General features: G+C 37.9%; 1 protein-coding gene across 18 annotated transcripts in view; it reads left to right on the plus strand.

The window, feature by feature from the left end:
* The window catches only part of Lpar1 (lysophosphatidic acid receptor 1), a 133,143-nt gene that overhangs the window by 78,590 nt on the left and 34,165 nt on the right, over positions 1 to 20,388 (plus strand). For all 18 annotated transcript variants that reach the window (XM_074051277.1, XM_074051275.1, XM_074051270.1 and 15 more), the window contains one exon: positions 2,346 to 3,093. In XM_074051277.1, coding sequence (XP_073907378.1) covers positions 2,346 to 3,093 — 748 coding nt within the window. The remainder of the gene's footprint in view (positions 1 to 2,345; positions 3,094 to 20,388) is intronic.

Below are 20,388 nucleotides of genomic sequence, written 5' to 3' on the forward strand. Positions count from 1 at the left end.
AATAGTCATTGTATGGAATATATAGAGAAATAATTAGGGGAGAAATATGTTGTTGTGTTGCATCAAGGTTGAGGGAGACGTCATGAACTTGCACTGGCATCAGTCTGTAGGTGTGTGAATTTTCTCTATCTAAGCTTTCTCAGAAGCCTTAGTACACTTGGAAGTAGCAATAAATTGGACTTGTTCAAGACTGATGTTATTCTAATATATTTTTTAGAAGTACAATGTGACAAAAAGGTTAAATGATAAAGCCTTATGTTCCCTTATCTAAAAGTTCCAAAGCTCAAGAAACTCTGAAAACTAAAGGTCACTCATGACTCATTTGGTGGCAAAAACTCTGAATGAATTGAGGTAAGACTGTGTGTAGCCTTCACTTACCAAATTTAATATATATGTTAATATGTTTTGCTTCACAAATAGATGTGTGTGATTATGGAGCTGCCTGAAATTCTGCCAGGGATGATAGGTATGGCCTATGCCCTGAATGGTTGTTCTTTAAACCAGAAAAACTCAGAATTCTGAAGGACATCTGACCCTAATGTTTTCAAGATGTTCTGTTAGCAATAAAGAGGTTGAAATGAATTACTGTGAATCTAAGCTGAATGAGGATGAAGGAAAGGTAGAGGTATTCCACTAGGAAAAAGTAGAAGGGTTAAGGAAGTAGGTAACTTTACAAAATTGATGTACTGGGGGCAAATGGGAAAATTTGAAGAATGGGAAATGGTAATGAGTAATTAGAACATCTCAAGTGTTTCCAAAAGGAGATAGTTATGGGTGGTTACAAAGTCCAGGGTGTGACCATGGGTGTGGGTAGCTAAGTTGTAATGAAATAGAAAGTAATTAGAGATGAGGTCAAGTAGCAAAAAGCAAGAAAAGTGGATGAATTGCCTAGAGTAATGGCAAGATTTGGGGCGGAATGAAGAACTATAAGCCAAGTTCTCTGATTTCTGTGAGAGGTATAGAAGATGCCAAGAAATGTAAGACAAGATCTTCACTTTTCCCCCCAGAGTATGATCTCTTTCATAAACAGAAAAATCAAGAGATAAATAATTATACAGCATATTACATGTAATGTTAGACTTGTGATCTGAAAACTATTAAAGTCTAGATAAGGAAGGAGACTTTAGATATCCAGACAAGTCAAAAAACTAACCACTTAAGTATTTCACAGTAACTGGAATTGTTAGTGTTTGGTAAACATCTAGGTGTGACCTATGAATATTCAATAGAATATTTTATTAAAAATAGTGGTTAAAAGTGTTATATTTGTTAAGTAATTTGTTAGAAGCACAGCAAGATTAAAAAAAGATAAAATGTGAACTGTGTTCAAGGAATATTTTCTAATTCTAGAAGTTTTCAGACTAACTTAAGGTTTCAGGAAGAATGATTTAGTCTGTGTGATGTGTAATTGTCTAGTTTCTCCTTTGTTACTTATTTTCTAATTTTGTTTTAACAGTTTTATTGGCTAACTATATTAGTCTATTTTAAACTATCTCAATCCCTTTTGTACTCAAGTGTGAGTATAAGTAATAAGCAAATATATTCTAGTCATTGATTTTAAAAAATAAGCTTTATCACTCCACATTTGAAAAATATACACTTCATCTAATCTAAATATATTTCTTCTTGTGGAACAGTGTCAAGTATCAACTGCCCTTTGGAGGTTACATTAGGTCCAAAAGAAAAATGTTCTCAAGCGTCATAGATTGGCTGACAGATGCTATTCTGGGGTTGAGGAGTTGTGGGGGTAGGCTGTGCTCACCACAGGAATGTTCAATAGCAAATGCTGGCTTTGGCCAAAGAACCTTTGAAGCATAGTGACCTCTTTGAAATGTTAGGACTGATGGTCCTTGTGGGAACCTGCATTACAAATTGTCTGTCACAAATCGAACATGCTATGTGAGAACAGAAAATGCAGAATAATAGGGCAATGATACCCTATCTATAAACCACCTGTGTTTACAGATTCCCGAAATAACAGGTCAAAATAAACTTATAGTAAATAGTCCAATTGCAAGGTTCTGCAAAATTTTTGTCTGTTTCATGTATTTTAAGCAAGATTTCTGGGCCATGTGGCTTTTCTAGTATATTTCAATGACATGCAACCACCAAGCAGAGACCTTGTCATTTATTTAGCTCCAACTGTCTTTAATCTTGAGGGCTGTGAGAAACCTTGGGGTTTTGGCATAATCATAGAACATTGTACAGGATCAGATTTTCACATTGTTTGCTTTTGTCTTTCTGCTATATGTACCATAGAAGTCACTGGTGTCTGTACATCTTTAAATTTGGATTTGTGGTTTCTTTTTTCTCTTTTTCATCATCTTTGCTCCTTTCTCTTTTAGTTCACAGCCATGAATGAACCACAGTGCTTCTACAATGAATCCATCGCCTTCTTTTATAACCGGAGTGGAAAGTATCTTGCAACAGAATGGAACACAGTCAGCAAGCTGGTGATGGGACTTGGTATCACTGTCTGTATCTTTATCATGCTGGCCAACCTTCTGGTCATGGTGGCCATCTACGTCAACCGTCGTTTCCATTTTCCTATTTATTACTTAATGGCTAACCTGGCTGCTGCGGACTTCTTTGCTGGGTTGGCCTACTTCTATCTAATGTTCAACACAGGACCCAATACTCGGAGACTGACTGTTAGCACATGGCTCCTCCGTCAGGGCCTCATTGACACCAGCCTGACGGCATCTGTGGCCAATCTGCTGGCGATTGCAATTGAGAGACACATAACGGTTTTCCGCATGCAGCTCCACACACGGATGAGCAACCGGCGGGTGGTGGTGGTCATTGTGGTCATCTGGACTATGGCCATTGTGATGGGTGCTATACCGAGTGTGGGCTGGAACTGTATCTGTGATATTGAAAATTGTTCCAACATGGCGCCCCTCTACAGTGACTCCTACTTAGTCTTCTGGGCCATTTTCAACTTGGTGACGTTTGTGGTGATGGTGGTTCTTTATGCTCACATCTTTGGCTATGTTCGACAGAGGACTATGAGAATGTCTCGACATAGTTCTGGACCACGGCGGAATCGGGATACCATGATGAGTCTTCTGAAGACCGTGGTCATTGTGCTTGGTGAGTTTTTCCTTGACTGGAAATAACTTAAGGGAGTCTTAGTGTCTTACTTTAAACCACGTTTGTTTGTGGCAGTGGAAAGGAACAACATGAATATTGAGCAGGTGGCCATGCAGGAGCTACAAGGGATAGGAAACTTTATATCAAATGCATTATGGGATCAGCTAAATACTGGTCTCTGTGCCATAGTGTAAAAGATGATATGAAAGATATCGCTGAAGATTTTGGCTCTTACAATGGAAAATACCACAGTAAGGCTCTGCCTAGGCTCACTGCACAGCACTGACACACACACATACACAAATAGCTACATAAAATTCATTTAACTTGAAAGGTTCCCTTAGAGTTCAAATTAAGGAACTTTTGCCATAAGATCTGTGTATTACAGATTTTCAAATAGAAGGTACTTTATATATGACTTTCATGTGTAGTTATTTTTATGTCTAAGCTATCCTTCATACTCTGTAACTGATATGTTGTAGACAAGTATGTCAAGATTTTAAAATAGATTTACTGAGCAAATATTGGAATTAATGATATTCTGCAACAGTAATCTACATGAAAATTTGTCTTTTTAAATGAAATTTCTTTGTGAAAGTCAATTCATATTTCAAGGTGAAGACCAAGATTTTATTTATGTAGACTCAGATAACTTTTGCCTTTGAATTCAAAGTAGTGGTTTTCGTGGATGAAAACTTCATGGTAGTGATCAGGAGGGATATAGTCATAATTTTTGTATTTAGAAAATAGTTAAAGAAAACCAAATAAATTCTATGTTCTGGGCTGATCCATGGAGATGTTCCTACCAAAAGGAGAGACACAGAACAATTTCTTTGGAGAATAATCTATTTCTTTAAAATAATCTATTTTAAAGTTCACTGAGTGAGAGTTTGTTTAAATAATTACCCAACTGAAGTACATTCTCTCCATAGACTGTATTCTGGTTCATGTTTTACCATATTTTTAAAATCTTTAAATAAAAACTTTTAGGGCTCGCTCAGGGTAGAGACCTTGCTTAGCATGTGTGAGGCCTTGGATTTGATATTTCCAGTATTGTGTGTGTGAGGGGGAGGAATAAAAGGAAAGGAAAAAGGAAAACCCTTTTTATTTTTCCATTTAATGGAAATTTCCTATAATTCTCTTTTCTCATTGTAAGGAGGAACTGATGAACTGCAACCTGAGATTATATGGCTCCTCTGAAACTCTGGGAGTTTCATTTGTTTTTGTCACTTGGCGGGGGGCAAACAGGGCCCTTATTGTCATGAAATAAATCAGCATTCTGGTTGGTACATTGGCCCATTTATTTTGGTTAGGGTGAATGCTTCACAGAGATCATCTCTGGCTATGTTGATTGTGACCTTCTGGTAGTTTTTCCAGAAAAACTAAAAACCTGTCTAGCTAAATGGTCACTTAGATAATATCCCCACAGGGGACCCCATCACCTCAGATATGAGATTATCTTATTCCATCCAGTGGGGCTTAGTGAAAAGTACAAAAATAGTTTCTTTATATGTTTGATTATAAGCAAGGTTTTGAGAATCCCTGAGTCTCGGGACACACTTTCCATGAAATGGAGGAAAAAATAGATACTATTTTTACATGAAATTAAATAGCATGGCATTTTACTTCTGCATGGATTCAGATGTTTATTTGTTGATGATCTAAATGCTGATTGACACTTCTCTTGTGTGTGTGTATGTGTGTGTGTGTGCTTTTTCTGTTACAACATCAAGTGCCTCTTTTAGTTCATAGCAGGAAATGACTACTGAATTTAGACTATGAACCTTCTAAGTTCATATTTTAATTTTGACCTTTGTATAATATCTGACAAATTCTATTGTGCAATACACTTAATGATTCATATAATATTAACTTTTGGGGTTCATTGGATTGTTTTTGCAGATTGAGATAATTATTTTTAGAGTTTATAGAGCGAAAGCTTCAGTGTATATCTTCCCTAATCACCTTTCCTCACTCCCACTACCACACAAACCTGAAACTTGAATATAACAGAAATGGAGTTGCCCTCTGAGATTTTAATGAGTTGACTCCACGAAGATAGAATGCAGTGACCTTCTCTAGAATAAATAACATTTCTATAGCCATGAATCAGAAGAAGTTTTAGAATTGGAAAACTAATCAGGATGAGAGTGAAGAAACCTGATGAGGCAAGATGGGAATGTGGTTGTAACGTAGGATGCAGAAATTAAATAAATGAACTGTGGTGTTTTTGAGAACAGCAGCGAGAATGGGAGAATTGGCAGGATAAGGGTGGGGAGATGGTGGAAAGTTCGGAACAGGAAATTCATAGCCCTGAACAGTCAGACTTTAGTCAGGTGGTGCCTAATGCCATCCACACTGTGCATCTGTCCTACGTAGGCAAGGCTGTAAGGAAGAGATGGGTGGGTCTTGAAATAAGAGTTGTGGTCTACCTGAAACTCATCTCATTATAAATGATTCTGTTGATGATCTGTTTCTTTTATCCCCCACGTTGGTTTATTCACATTTGGTTTTAAACATCTAATGTGCATTTTGTCTCCCAGATTGTCAGGTTGGTAAAGGCAGGCAGCAATTGTAATGGTTTGTTTTCTGTTTTCTCCACATAACCTGCCACAGTTGTCAGGCACAAAGAGGGTATTCAATGAGTAATTGTTGAATGAATGACTGTGTAGACAAAACCAAGTTTCTGAGTCTTCAAAAGAGGAAACCGTACAGTGCCATAATGAATTAACTATGGTAAATGCAACTTTATTCCATTGTGTATAGGAACTAAACCTTGCTACATTTCTTTCTATCATGTTCTGTGTTGTTTTTTTTTTTTTTTTCATTCTAATTTTTATTTTGAGCCAGAATCTTACCATGAAGTCCAGGCTGTCTTTGAACTTGCAATCCTCCTGCCTCAGCCTCCTGAGTTCTGGAATTATAGGCATGTACCATCATGCCCAGCTTGTGTTCTGTGACTACTAATCAAAAAACAACAGCTTGGAAAATGACTGATTCAATGGGAGCTCAGTAAATAATAATTTTTATTTATTCTGGTCTAGGCTATAATTTATTAACTGCATGAAAAGCTGTCAGCTTCCATTTTTCCTATATCAGAGTGACCTCTGGATTTTGGACCTGTTCAATCTTCCTGCTTAAGAGAAGAGTTTTCTGATAAACAACTGAGTTCCTAGGAGTCAACATAAAAATAAAAGCATGTTTGAGGTGTAGGATAGCATTTTCCGTTGTTAGGTATGTGTGGACTGGATTGTAATAATTATTTCTATTTGCCAAATACTTATACAGCATTAGCAGTATTCTGCCTTAGAAATTAGTATTTCTGAATAGCAACTCTGTGGAGCATAGGTAAAATTATTGATTTGTTAGCCTGTTTTCTAGGTGGTGATAAGTGAGGTACAGAGAGGCCACACAGCTAGGAGGTACAGGAGCTAGGTTTCAAACTTGGCCACAGGGGTTCCTTGTGTCTTTCACCTCCATGCTACCCTCCTTCTGTAGAGTAAAACCAACTACTGAGCGTAATAAAGTTTGTACAGCTTCTGCTGTTAGGTTTGAATGTTGTGACCCGTTTGGTTTCCAAGGATACCACCTAGCCTTGTGCTATGTGTCCTTGGGCAGAGATAGGCTTAAGAGAGCATTCCTTCCTTCCTTCCTTTTGGTTCTGATGGTGCTTGGGATGGCCATTTCATCTGCCCTTTTCCATTGCTAGGTGTTGAGCACTGACTGCTTCTCACTGAGGCCATGTTTTGTGCAAGGTGTAGTTAACTCAGTGTTCATTGTCCCAGCATGAAGTCACATTACCCCTTCCCAGGCTGGAGTTCTCCCCACTTGATATTTTACCAAGAATTCCTTTTGAGTCTTTTCCTCTGTTGAATCAGTAGTGGTGAAGACATTCTTCCTTATTTGACCATAGATGTAAGTCCTTTCCTTTCTGGCTCTATTCTTTGTGGTGACATTTTTGTTGGAGATGATTAGAAGAGAACTAGAATTTGGAAAGAGAATATCCTGGTGATAGTGTGGAGGTTTTTTGCATCTGAAAAGTAAAATAAAGCCAGGTAGAGCCCTCTCCTTGGGGAAGAAGAGGGAGACACTGTTTTTCTAGTTTGATCTGTTTTCATTGGAATGGTCACCCATGAAGCTAAATTATCCTTTATTACCCATGTTCTCTGTGCCAGAGTCAATATTCGGCACTCCTCTTGTGTGTTGTTTGTACCTTGTACCAAGGAAGTTACATTTTTCCCATTTTTCAGTGAAGCTCCTGGGTTAAAACAGGGAAAGCAACTTCTCTAAGATCATTCTTGCTGTAAGAGGCAGAACTGGAGTTCAGCCGTGGGCATGTGGTGGGAACAGGCCCTGTGACCATAGGACACTGACCCTCTTGTCCTTCTCTTCAGTTTCATTCAACAAACATGTTATTCAGTGCTAATTGTGTGCCAAGGGATAAAGAGATGGATTAGAAAAATCCTCTGTAGAGTTAAGTAGTAGGAGATAAGATGGGGCAAGGTCTGTAAAGCAGTTGGGTTCATGTGCTGACAGAGGTGACCCTGAGTGGACGGAGTGAGGGCCTCCTAGAGGAAGTCATGCTGAGTAGATTCTGGATCGGCAGTGTGGAGGTAGAACAGAAGGAAGGCAGTAATGTGAGATAGGGTTGTCACTTTTGAGGAGGTGAAAGTAGTGGATGTGATTTATAGATGGTGGATATACCAGATGGAGTTTGTACTACAAGGCGAAAGCCTTTGTAAAATAGTAAGGTGTTTGGACTTCAGCCTGTAAGTGATAGGAGATCTAAAGGGCTCCCCAAGATAAAATGAACAATCAAACCCGTATAGGTAGGACAATCATACAATTAATCACCCACCAAGACCCTTTTGGTAGTTCAAACAAAACTAACTGGTTAAGGTGCTGGTACAACAGGCATAAACCCAAGACTGTTCTGGGTAAGCCAGAATATATGGTCATCCTTTTCCTAGGCTCAGTTTATGTTTACTTATATCTGTCTATTCATTTTAGGTTCCCTTTTAGCTTTTCAAATACAGAGCTCAACAGTGGGCTTTTTACACTGTAAAAATAATAAAGAATTTGTGTGTGTGTGTGTGAGCCAGGTTTGAACTTAGGGCTTGGTGCTTGAAAGGAGTTGTACCACCACTTGAGCCATACCTCTAGTCCGTCTTGCTCTGGTGATTTTGGAAATGCAGTCTCATGAACTATTTGTCTGGGCAGGCCGTGAACATTGATCTTCCTGATCTCAACCTCCCAAGTAGCTAGGATTACAAGTGTGAGCCACCATGCCCAGCATAAAGGTTCTCAGTTAATTTGAGAAATTTAGGTCTGAGTTAGCTGATGATCCAAGGTGTCCTGGTTCCAGTAAGGTGCTGTGTTTTTTTTTTTTTTTAACAGCACCAAGGTCTCCCTCTATCTTGTTCAGTCCCATCCACACTTTCATCATTTTCTTTCTTCTGAACACCACTGTGTATTTATGTGATTACCCAGGAATAGGTATAAATATTGTGGCTATAATGGTAACTGCCTTCCACACAGAGGGTCTCTTTGAATTTGGTCTCATTATAACCAGCTGATAATCTCTGAAATGAAACCTTGCAAAATGACATCTGAAACTGAATTGCTTTCCATAGTATGTAGTATTTGCATATATTAGCATCATGTTACCTTTCTTAATAGCAATGTGGTATTACTGATTTTATTCAACTCTGTTTTTTGTTAGCTTTGGGCTATGTCTTGTGTCTGTTCTCTCATTTACATTCATTGAGGCTGAGTACCTCTGGGACCATCACTCTGGCAGTAACTGTCTGGGTGATTCTGATCAAGTTACTCTCTCCCTGTGTTCATTTTTCTGTAGGATGAAGTTGGCCAATTTGATTTCCAAAATTAGCTAGGGTTCTATTTAGTCTGTAAATAAAATTATAAGGACAGTAACTACTGCAGACTAACTGTGTAGAGCTTTCTAGTGGACCACTTAGAAATGGAATTGGGACAATGGCAAGAGACTATGTTTTCTCTCCATATAAATTATGTTTCTTTCACCTTCTTTAATAATTTGCTTTCAGATGCACTATTTCCTGTTAAAGGGAGTTGTGCATTTATCAGGAACTGTCTCAAAGAAGTGATTTGGGTGCTTTAGTTTCCTGTGGGGAGCCATGTGGCAGGAAGAGTAGGCTTCCCTGTTGGTCTTGTTGCTAGGGGAAGGGAGTGGACACAGAGTCTCTTATTCCCTGGCCTCAGGTGACCAAACTACACATCCCTGTTGCTCTGAAAAGGAATTAAAGCTACCTCAAGTTTCCTTAGGTCCCAGTGGCTCCCTGTGAAGGCCTCTTTGAGGAAGAAGCTGAAAGAACATTCATGAGAGTCTTGATTATTTGACCAGCCACTGGGCTGGCTTAGCCCCATGGGTGGTGGCCAGGAGAGACACCCTGCAGAAGTCCCACAGTGCTGCCCAGACCCCAAACCCCAGACTCAGGTCAAAAGAGAAAACAGCTTTCAAACACCAGCTCTTTATGCCCTTTTGTTGCTCATCTCCATTCAAATATTTTTCCTTAGAAGAAACATTTAAACAGAAACAAAACCCAAAAAACCACATGAACTTAACAGAGTTCCTTTTGAGGTATGGACAGCTGGGCCCCAGGACATGAAGCTCTTTCTTATTTTAGGTCTATTGAGAGTGATTCAGACCTTGTCTAGCTGAGACTGTGAATGTTGCAAAGTTATTTGCACTTATCCTTAAAGGGAACAAATGATGCAAAATCCTTCATTGTGGGGTCTGCTAGGAATCACTGTTGCCTAGGGGTCAAGAGCTTAGTTTTGGAATAAGATAAACCAGCTTGAATCTTAGATTCTCATAAGTAGCTCCATAGTCCTGAAAAGAAAAAGACTTTAATCTCTCGAGCCTCCGTTTCAGAATTAATAAAGTAAGGATAATAGGACCTATCTCATCAAGTTGTGATGAGATGAACTGATTGTTGTAAGGTACATAATTCAGAGTCTGACTTATAGAGAACACTTAGTAAAAAGAAGCAAGTATTGTCTTTATTAATGGGTCCTGTCCACATGATCATCCTTGCCCCCCTTTTCTTTCTCTTTTTCTGTACTTATATCCACAATGACCTACACATCAAATCCACTATTGTACACATTGATGATGCTTCATTTCTATGACTTAGTGCAAAAGTACTATTGTGTTTTAGCAGCTGGTTCTAATAGTAGGCTATAAATTTCATTCTGAATGATGAGTGCCTTTACCAAGATACATTTTTATTGTAGGATACCTATACCTTGCTTTTGAACTTCAAGCCTTTGTATGAAAAGGTCTATTAGCATGACAGGAAATAGCAGTTTTGACATGCTAACTCTCCACAGATGATTAAATGGTGTTGACTATTAAGATGAGTTTGGGAGTGGAAGAGGCCACCTTGTTGCTATCTGTTAGAAAGTCATCAGCTCCTTTAGATGGAGCTGCCATGCTTACAGTACAACTCAGATCTCACAAGTCATTCAGAGCTCAGTCCTCTTTGCTTTTGATCACCAGTGAAGGGCCATGTCTGGAATATGTGGAAACACTGGCAAATGTGTGAATTGTGAGACTTTACTGCTGTCCTCTAGCTGGCCCCAAATTCACAGGTGTGACCATCTATGAATCCTTTAGTCTGGGTTTCATCACTGTTCACCTAGGAAGAAAAGGATATTTGACTTCTTTTAATCTTCCACTGCCATCTTACACATCTCTTTGTAGAATGACTAGAGATGCATCATGATGACAAGACTTTAACTTCCCAGCACCTAGAAGAGGGCCTCACACTTAGCAAACTCCCATTATTTGTTGAATGAATAAATGAAATGTGTTTCTTATTCTGGTTTAGGAGTTTTAAAGGTTGTCTAATTAAAATAGAAATACACTTGTGTAGCCTGAAATTCAGGTCATAATGTGGTTATAATAAAGCAGTTTGATATCCTGCCTAAAGGACATTTTTTAAGATTATTCTCCATTGTGAGCTTGTTGTAATTGTTTATTTTGTTAACAAAATATTTAATATATTCTAAGCTCTCTGTTAAGGATCAGGGATGTTTAGGTCAATGAAAATATGGATCCTGTTCTCAAGGATGAGGACAGGTATTGTCGCTAATAATATGATAAATAAAACATAGTAGATATGACCAGTAGATATGACGTGTGCGAGGTGCTATGGGAGTGCTGTATTGTGACAGGGCCATGTCTGGAAAGGACTCAAAGATATAAGTAGTATTGGGATGATGTGTAGGGGTTGCCAAATGTACCCAAGCAAAGGAATTATTGATATTCTTTCCATATGGAATGTAATGAAACGTTCAATCACACTCCTTATACTGTAGTTTTTATATCATTCATGTATGACGGTAATCCTTATTAGGCCTACAGATCTCACGTAAATTTCTGGGGTTAGAAAGGGAATCTTCTATAATTGTTAGATGATATTTGTTCACTATTATTTTGCTGGGATTTTGCACGTTCATATTGTAAGTTGACCAAAAGGTAGTAGATTAGTTATGAAGTAAATGAGCATTGGATGGTTGCTAACCTGTAAGAAACAGGATGACTTTCTATATGTGCAAATTAATATCCTATGGGAAATAAGGGTTCTATAGTGGTATCCAGGTATTTCAGGACCTGAAGGCTCAGTACCCAGAGAGGCTCACACCTGCACCTGAGCATAGCATGAATATAATTTTCTGTGGTGTCTTACAGTCTGTAATGGCCTTGTGCAACTGGGACAGTTCAGAATGTCTAGAAGATTTTTAAAATTATCATTACAGCAATAGAATTCAAGGACAGCTATTATATCTAGAAATGCACAATCCTATTTTTGGGAGTTTACGTTCTGTGGGATTCTAAGCATCATTTCTGATTCCCTGATATAAATGGACTAAATAAGAATGAACACATGCATATACACAAATTGCCAAACTTAGCACCTAAACATAATTGCGTAGGACATACTTACATAGTCGTGTGTTGTCCAACAGTGGAGATGTGTTCTGAGAAACAAGTTGTTAGGAAGCTTTGTCATTGTGCAAACATAGAGTGCACTACACAAACTAGGATATCTGTGTTATCAGTAGAGTATAATCTTGTGGAGCTACCATCATATATGCTGTTTGTCATTGACTGAAACATTGGTATGTGGCACATGACTGTACTAAAAAACAGTATTTGTTGTGTCTTCACATTTAACTGGGAATCCTGTATTTTACCTGGCAACCCTAACAAACACGTGCTTGTGTGTGTGCACACCAGGCACCAGCTGGGAGATAAGGCACTTCAGATGGTAATTGACTCTATCGCATAGATTTTCTTCTTTGCCTTACAGACCTCCATGTTGTCCTAGAGATAGATTTAAATCCACAGTGAATCACTTAATTACTGTATCTGATTTTAATTTTGAGTTGTCTGAAAATGAATAAAGGGTTGTATTCAATTTGTAGACTCTTACATGTGTTTCTCAGAAAATCAGCTTGCCTGTGAACAGGTAATGTTGTATGCCTCTAAGGAAAAACTGAATTATTTTCTTCTTTTACATATTCTCAGTCATACTCTTTGAAAAAAGCAAGTTAATGAAATTTGTTTTTTCCATGTAAGCAAAATATTTTTTTCTTGTGTTGGGACTTGTGCTATTTTTTCCTTTGAGGTCTCAAATACAGCCTTGTGCCTGTGGGAAGCAGCTTTTTATGCATGTAGTTGAGTGAAGATGATAGTGTCTAGACTGAATGTGGTCACGGCTTTACTTAAACCCTGGCAGGTCTCCTCTCCCAATAGAGGACTTACTGTAATCATCCAAAGCAAATATGAAGTTCTAAAAGGGTGACACAGCAGGAACAGGGTCTTTTTGAAGAACTGGGATTTAATCTGGCATTGGGAGACTGGAAATTCATGGCTTCACCTATTTATCCTGCCCAAGTAGACTTTTGTTGACACAAAGAACACTGCATTTTAAGTAGGGTTTTCCATGAGTTCATTCTAAATGAGCATTTCTGCACTTGAGAAAGTTTCTCTTCATGGGGCAGGTGTGAATTTATTTGCTGGAGTTATTTTCCTTTCTCTTGGGAGAGAGAAGATAGCTATGTAGGAACCTAGCCTTAAGGGACCTGCAGAAGAGAGTGGTGAAGCAAAATATTGAAAAACTTTTGCCGTAGCCAGCAAACGATTCACTATTTGACATTGAAGAGACTTGCTTTGCAACCTTGCTGAGCACATGCGCAAAGCACTGCCCTTTGGACAGTGGCCCAGTTCCAAAGGAAAAGCCAAGCTATAAATTGAGGTGCTGCAGTCCGTGAGTTTCTGAACAAAAGCAGGAGAAGCTAAAGTTAGACATTTTTAAGAAATGTGTGTGAGTATGTGTGAGTGTGATTAGAGCACTACCTCTATTTAATTTGACAATTTGTCATGTTTTAGGGGAGAAGTGATGATGTTTTGTTAAAAACACTATTTCTAAGGCCCTATGCATATATTCCACAGTATTTATAACCACTAACACACGAGAACAATTTATTTAGAGTAGAGAAAAATGCTGTGGAAACCAAATTTGATTAATAAGGCTAACTAAGCTGGGCGCTAGTGGCTTATGCGTATAATCCTAGCTACTTGGGAGGCTGAGATCAGAAAGATGGTGGTTTGAGGCCAGCCTGGGCAAATCGTTCACAAGACCCCATCTCCAAAATAACCAGAGCAAAATGCACTGGAGGAGTGGCTCAAGTGGTAGAGCTCCTGCTTTGCAAACATGAAGCCCTGAGTTCAAAGCCAAGTCCCACCAATAATAGTAATAATAGTAATAATAATAATAATAATAAGGCTAACTATAGTATATACTATTATGTTAATATAATAATGTAATAATAATGATATAATTCTATAGTAGAATTTCCTAATATTTTGGTTCAATTGGAATTGATTCTACCATTTCTAGAGCATAAGGTATGTCACTAAAGCATTCATAAATTTAAAAATTATTAAAATTAGAAATAAGAACTGAACCTACATTCCCATTTGCATGTATTGACATACAATATAGTATATTACGTAATAAGTGATTTATTGCTGTCACTTATTCAATGTGACCATCAGCGGTTACTGATTTATAACAAATACTGATATTGTATGTCACATTTGTTGCTAGGTAGTTTATTGAGATTATGGGATATTTTGGTCCTTTGCTTTGGTTAGACTATGAGAACATTTCGAACTATGTCTATAAATATGGACATTTTAATTAGAATTAGAGTAACATTGATTTCTGTTGGGAAGGTATTTTCTGTAGTTCTTTTATTATTTATTTTTTGCATGCTATAGGTACATATCTCAGGCTGGCCTTATGCTCCTAATCCTCTTGCCTTAACCTCCCACATCTGGATTATAGTGTGTACCAAACCCAGCCTGGAGTGTGTATTGTTCATCTACCTTAGTCCTTTATAATTTAATTTATAGCAACTTTAAATTAAATTTTAACTAAATTAAATTTAGTTAAAGCAGTTTTAGTTTGCTCCATTTTCTGATTTAATTTAACTGAAATTTTTCATAGTATCAAATCTTTTATGTAAAAATTGTATACAGAAGGCTTAATTTTCAAAAAAAATTTTGTGCATAAATTGTGACAACTATAGCATCTAGTACTCTATTTCTGATTCTTTTAAGTTTTAATGTATATTAAATTTTCATGTAGAGTTTGGCTGTTTCAATTTTATTTTTAATTTTTCCTATCAATTTTAACTTTTTCTGGGTTAATTTTTTTTTTCTTTGCAGTACTGAGGTTTGAACTTAGGGCCTACACCTTGAGCCACTCTACCAGCCCTTTTTGTCTGGGCTGGCTTCGAACCACGATCCTCCTGATCTCTGCCTCCTGAGTAGCTAGGATTACAGGTGTAATCCTAAAATCAGCTAAAAATAGTAGCTGATAGTGAGTAACCTTTAAGACTTTCTCAATCACCAGGTTTCATTAAGTCTTATTTTGTCCCAAATGGAATATAATTGTGACCAAGAATCTCAATGTCTCCGAATTTCAGTCCCTTTGTCTGCCAAATATAGAAAATATTTTTGTAAATATCACATGTAATAATTAATGTGAAAGCTCTTTTTTATAGGAAGTGCCACACAAATGTAAGCTATGAATGCTTTTACAGCTGCTGCTTATAGGGCAGTGACCCAAATTTAAAAAAAAAAATGTTTGGAACGCTAAGTAAGAAATGTGACGTAATGTGCAAAGATATTAACTGCATTCTAGCTCCAGAATTGTTGCCTGCTGTTGGTGTGACTTTGGGCAGTCCAATTAACCGTTAAGACAACTTCCTTATCTGTGCTATAAGGCCAGCACTACATCGGTATTTCTCCAAGTGTGGTCCAGGGATGACCACCTGCATCTGAATCACCTGGGATGCTTGTTAACTAGGCTGAGCATGGAGCTTTGGCCCAGACCTGCTGTAGTAGAATCTCTGTGCTGGCATCCAGGCATCAATACCTCAGTCATACAAGCCTTTAGCACAACCATCTCTGGCTTGGTTTAAATTACATGCCATTCAACCTGTCCTTGCTCACTCAGTTATTATTTGTTGATATTGGTGGTCTTTTTTTTTTAGGCAGGGTCTTTCTATATAGCCCAGGATGCCCTCAAACTCACAATCCTCCGACCTCAGACTCCCCAGGGCTGAAATTAAAAGCATGCGCCAGTATGCCCAGCTCCCTGCTCAGTTTTAAACTCTGCTTTTTACCTTTCTACAGAAAATGGCACATTATTGGTGCCATTTGAACAGCGAGTGAGTACCTGTGATTGCCTCACGCACATGTGTTTGTACACCAGCTTTGCACAAGAATGATGAGGAAAGAAAGGAAAAGGAAATAAGAGTTAGGGAGAAACCCCCAAAACTACTAAGACAAAATACTTGGCTCTTACAGAGCTTAGTGTCAAGGAAAATTGGTATTTTCACACTAAGTAAATTTTCTCAAAATATTTGAAATATGCACAGTAGTCACATCATTCTAGGGAAATTTTGTTACTCTTAACTTAATGGCTGAAAATTCGATTGACCTATTACAAAGACACCTTCAGAAATTAGGGCACAGCTAAGAATGTTTCTTGTAGGCATGTTATTTTAAAGGTTATGTTATTCTAGAGAGAAATCCTGTATTCCCCCAAGAAAAGAGATGGAGCGAAATGTTTGTTTTTTCCATGTGTCTACGTGGAGACCTTGGTAGAGAAAGAGTGAGTCAATCGTTTACTTGTTCATAAGCTACCTGAAGAATAGACCACTCCCTTTCCTTTTCTTCCTGACTCAGCATCATAACCTGGGATTTGGACTCACTTGTACTTGGTTAAGTCTAAAAGTTCCATTTGTGCTGATATGACCTTAGTCCATACAGTAACTTTCCTGGCTTTCTCTTCCCCATCTGTAATTGGGGAAAGTGCTTTCTCTCAAATGGGAAGGTGGTTGTGAAAATTCAGTGAGATGTGTTCAAGTGTTGCTGCCTACACATGTTGGGGTGAACATAACCCTCCCACACCATCTGTAGGCCATGCATACACAAAACTACCACCTGTGACTTGCTGCAATTAGTATTGAAACTGTTTTCCCAGGACAATTGTTGCTTGGGGCTATCTAGCTTCTTTCACAGGACCTTCATGAGTGACATTCTTCTACTCTGTGATCTGAAGACTCTGGATAGAGATTCAGCCCTTTAGTTGATTCATTCATCCATCACTTCATCCCTTAATCATTCATTCAACCAGTGAATGTAGAATCTTAGCAATTTGGTGTTGGGATGAAATTATCAGATTACAGTGTTCACGCCTTTTTCAAAGTGAAGGTTGTGTGTAGAGTGATAATGATAACTGACTTTCAGCATCTACTCTAACAATTGGATCAATGGACAATCTTATCCTTCAGCCACAAGTATGTGTATATGTACCTGAAATATATATGTGTTATAATACATGTATAGTCACAAATATAAAGGTCAGGCTATCTTCAGATCGATGGGCTATTTTAGATGTATGTATATTTACACACTCACACACTCAACCAAAACCTAGGGAAGAACTGTATTCTGGGTTGCCACCCATTGGATCTGGTTCTGTTCTTCGCATGCCATAAATAATATTGTAACTATGTGTAAGCCAATCCGAAATCCAATTCAAGTGATGTATATTGCCTGTCATGTGTGGAGGGAAAGGAAATACGTTCCTATTTACAAATGCAACTAAACTGTGAAGCTGGATGGGAATAACTCTTTGGCAGATATAATTACGAAGCCTGCAGTCTGGTAGGAAAGACGCCACGTGGGGATAGATAATTACTGTGAAAGGCAAGAGAGTACCATAAAGGCAAGATTACCAGAAAGAAGTACAGCTAAAGCTGCTTGGGAATTTAGAGGAGAGAAAACACCCTTTCAGTGGTGGAATCAGAAAGCTTTATATAACTGAGGTTTCTCTTGACTTGGGAATTGAAGTGCAGGTGATGTTTGGGGAATGAGATGTTCTGTTAGAGCATATTTACCTCTTAAGTACCTACTTTAGTAATATTTATTACTTTTAAAAATTACTAAAGTAATGCATATTGGGTCAGGAAAAAAACCAAAATATTAAAGTGAATATGCTATTTCTTTCTAGTTCTTTGTGCTATTAATAGTTATAATTGATATCATACATACAATTTTATAGTATTCTTTTTTTAGTACAAAACCTTTGAAAACATGATTTTTCTACATAAACTTTAGAACATCCACATAATAAAACATTGTATACTCACTGAGCATTTAAGTTTTCTCTCTTTTTCTTTACTAGTAGAAATAGCATTGAAATAAATATCTAATACTCACTATTATTTCGATTATTTACTATTTAATTTTTGTAAGTTCGTGTTAATTTGTATACTTAGCACAAGACGATGAGAATATTTTGTCACATTTATGCCACTGTCAGGAGACTTTTTCTTAATGGTGCTCTGTTGTAACCATTTATATTATTTTATGCATAAGAATAAACATTAGCAAACCTATAAAAAGAGATGAACACTTGTGAGGGATTTACAAACTAGGAATAAATAAAAATAGGAATACACTTGGTCACATTTCAATTTCTGTACTACTTTGAAGTACTTTGTGCCATGTAGAAGTCTGTATTTATTTTAGAAACCTGAAATCCTGACAGCTGAGCAGTGCAGCACCGTAGTTAACAGTGTTCCTTCCTGGATTCTAATCCTGACGCCACTGCATTCCAGAGGAGTCAACTTGGGCAACATATTCAGTTGTTCCAAGCTTCAGTTTCCTGTCCTGTAAAATCAGAGGCAGGACAGAAACAGCAAAATGTCAAAAGGTTAAGTAAGATTATTGTTGAAGATGTCAAGCACGGGTACTTGCAGATACTATAGTGGTGAGCTCCATGGGATGGCCAGATTGCTCTGCTCACTCCTGAATTCTTGTGTTAGAGCCTCAGCAGGTTGTGAGAAGGGGCAGCCCAGAGCAGTGGGAACAGATCTCACTCTGGGACTCACAAGGACAAGTCTCTTTGGACCAAATGGTGCTTCCTGGTCAGAGGATCCTGGGATTTGGGAAGCTAATAGGCTCACTTCTGAGATCTTCCGCTTTCCTGTCTTCCCTACACAACTTTAATCCACAAGGAATGTTCCCATAATTTCTCAGTTTGTAGTTCTTACTGTCTCAATAATTTTATTTTAGTGTACCTAGTCCAGAAGAAACAGTCTCAGTTTTATTTGTTAAGTCGTTAACTCAATTTAAGTATCTATGTCCTAATAAATTCGTAGCCATTTGTAAAATGAAACAAAACTATATAAATTTGGGGAAAGATTACTTTTTTTTCATTTTTTTTATTGTTTTATTATTCATATGTGCATACAAGACTTGGGTCATTTCGGAAAGATTACTTTTAATCTCATTCCTAAAGCAGGAGTGTGGCCATGGGACAATGCACAACTTCTTAAAAGCTACACTCAGATCAGACACCGCCATCCTCATTTCCTGTCCTAGTTTCCACAGCATTTCATTTTTATCTCAGCTGACATCAGATTGTGTAGGTATGACATAATTGAAAGAATGTAATGTCACCTAATATTGAAACTGTGAATTACCTAAAGCTCGTAGTTCAGAGGGTGTTCTGCCGAATGTCAAGTGTCACTGTTTCCCTGAGACTTAAAATTTTATCTGGCAGTGCTCCTCTAAATTCACTGTGCACCCCAAGATGCCTTGGGGCACAGTTTGGGGGCCAGAACCCTATTGTAATCCTGGTCTCTGGCTTTACTTCAGTTTTGTTTCCCTTTGGCTTGTTGACTCCTCTTGTCCTCCTGTTTTTATTTCTTCTTTTGTTCTAGTGTCTCATTTCCTTTCCCTCTGCCCAGAGCCTTTCTCCGCTTACCTTCAGGTCACAGCCATTTCTGTAACCACTTCTGGGCTTGCAGACATACAAAGATACAGTCAGTATCCCACGGGCTCTGATGAAGTTTGGTGGCTGGTTGTAGGTTGGTCAGTGTGTTCTCAATCCTAGAGGCCTTCTTCAGTTCATGATCCCAGGGAGTCTCATCTCCACTGTAGACCTCCACACCAAGTCTCCTAACTCTAGGGTCACAAAGATCACCTGTGTTTCCAGGTCACGTCTCATTGCTCCTGTTCTTGGAGTCTCAATCAGAAAATACATTTGAAACATTTGAGTGATTGATGGTGGCCTCTGGATTAGCCTGCTTGCTTTTGTATCCCATGTTTACCAATATTGCTTACTTATCTGAAATTTCAGACTCCTCATCTGTAAAATAGAAATAAAATTAAGTCTTATTTCATGTAAAAAATCCCATGATAAAATAGTGAAGGCTTAGCACAAGAACAGGTACTAAACTTATTAACTGTTTCTATTACCTTTTCTGACAATTTTGAAATTTAAATATTTTAATTTGGTTAAAAGTAAAGTTAAAAACGAACACTCAGTTTAAAAGTGTCGTATTTAGGCTGGGCAGATTGATTCAAACCTAGAATCCCCACTACTCAAAAGGTGGAGGTAGGACTTAGGCCAGACCAGGCAAAAGCAGGAGACCGTATCAGAAAAACAAACTAAAAGCAAAATGGCCAAGGGTATATCTCAACTGGGAGAGTGCTTGAGGTCCCAAGTTCAGTTCCCAGTACCACCAAAAATCAAAATTTGTATCTATCCTTGCTAGTTTATGAAAGAAAGCATAAATATTAAAATTAAAAATATACATGTAACATTTGGCTTATATACTAAAATGTCTTCATAGACATATATAATATCTTATGATTTT

The sequence above is a fragment of the Castor canadensis genome, chromosome 13, assembly GCF_047511655.1.
Source record: "Castor canadensis chromosome 13, mCasCan1.hap1v2, whole genome shotgun sequence".
Lineage (NCBI taxonomy): Eukaryota > Metazoa > Chordata > Mammalia > Rodentia > Castoridae > Castor > Castor canadensis.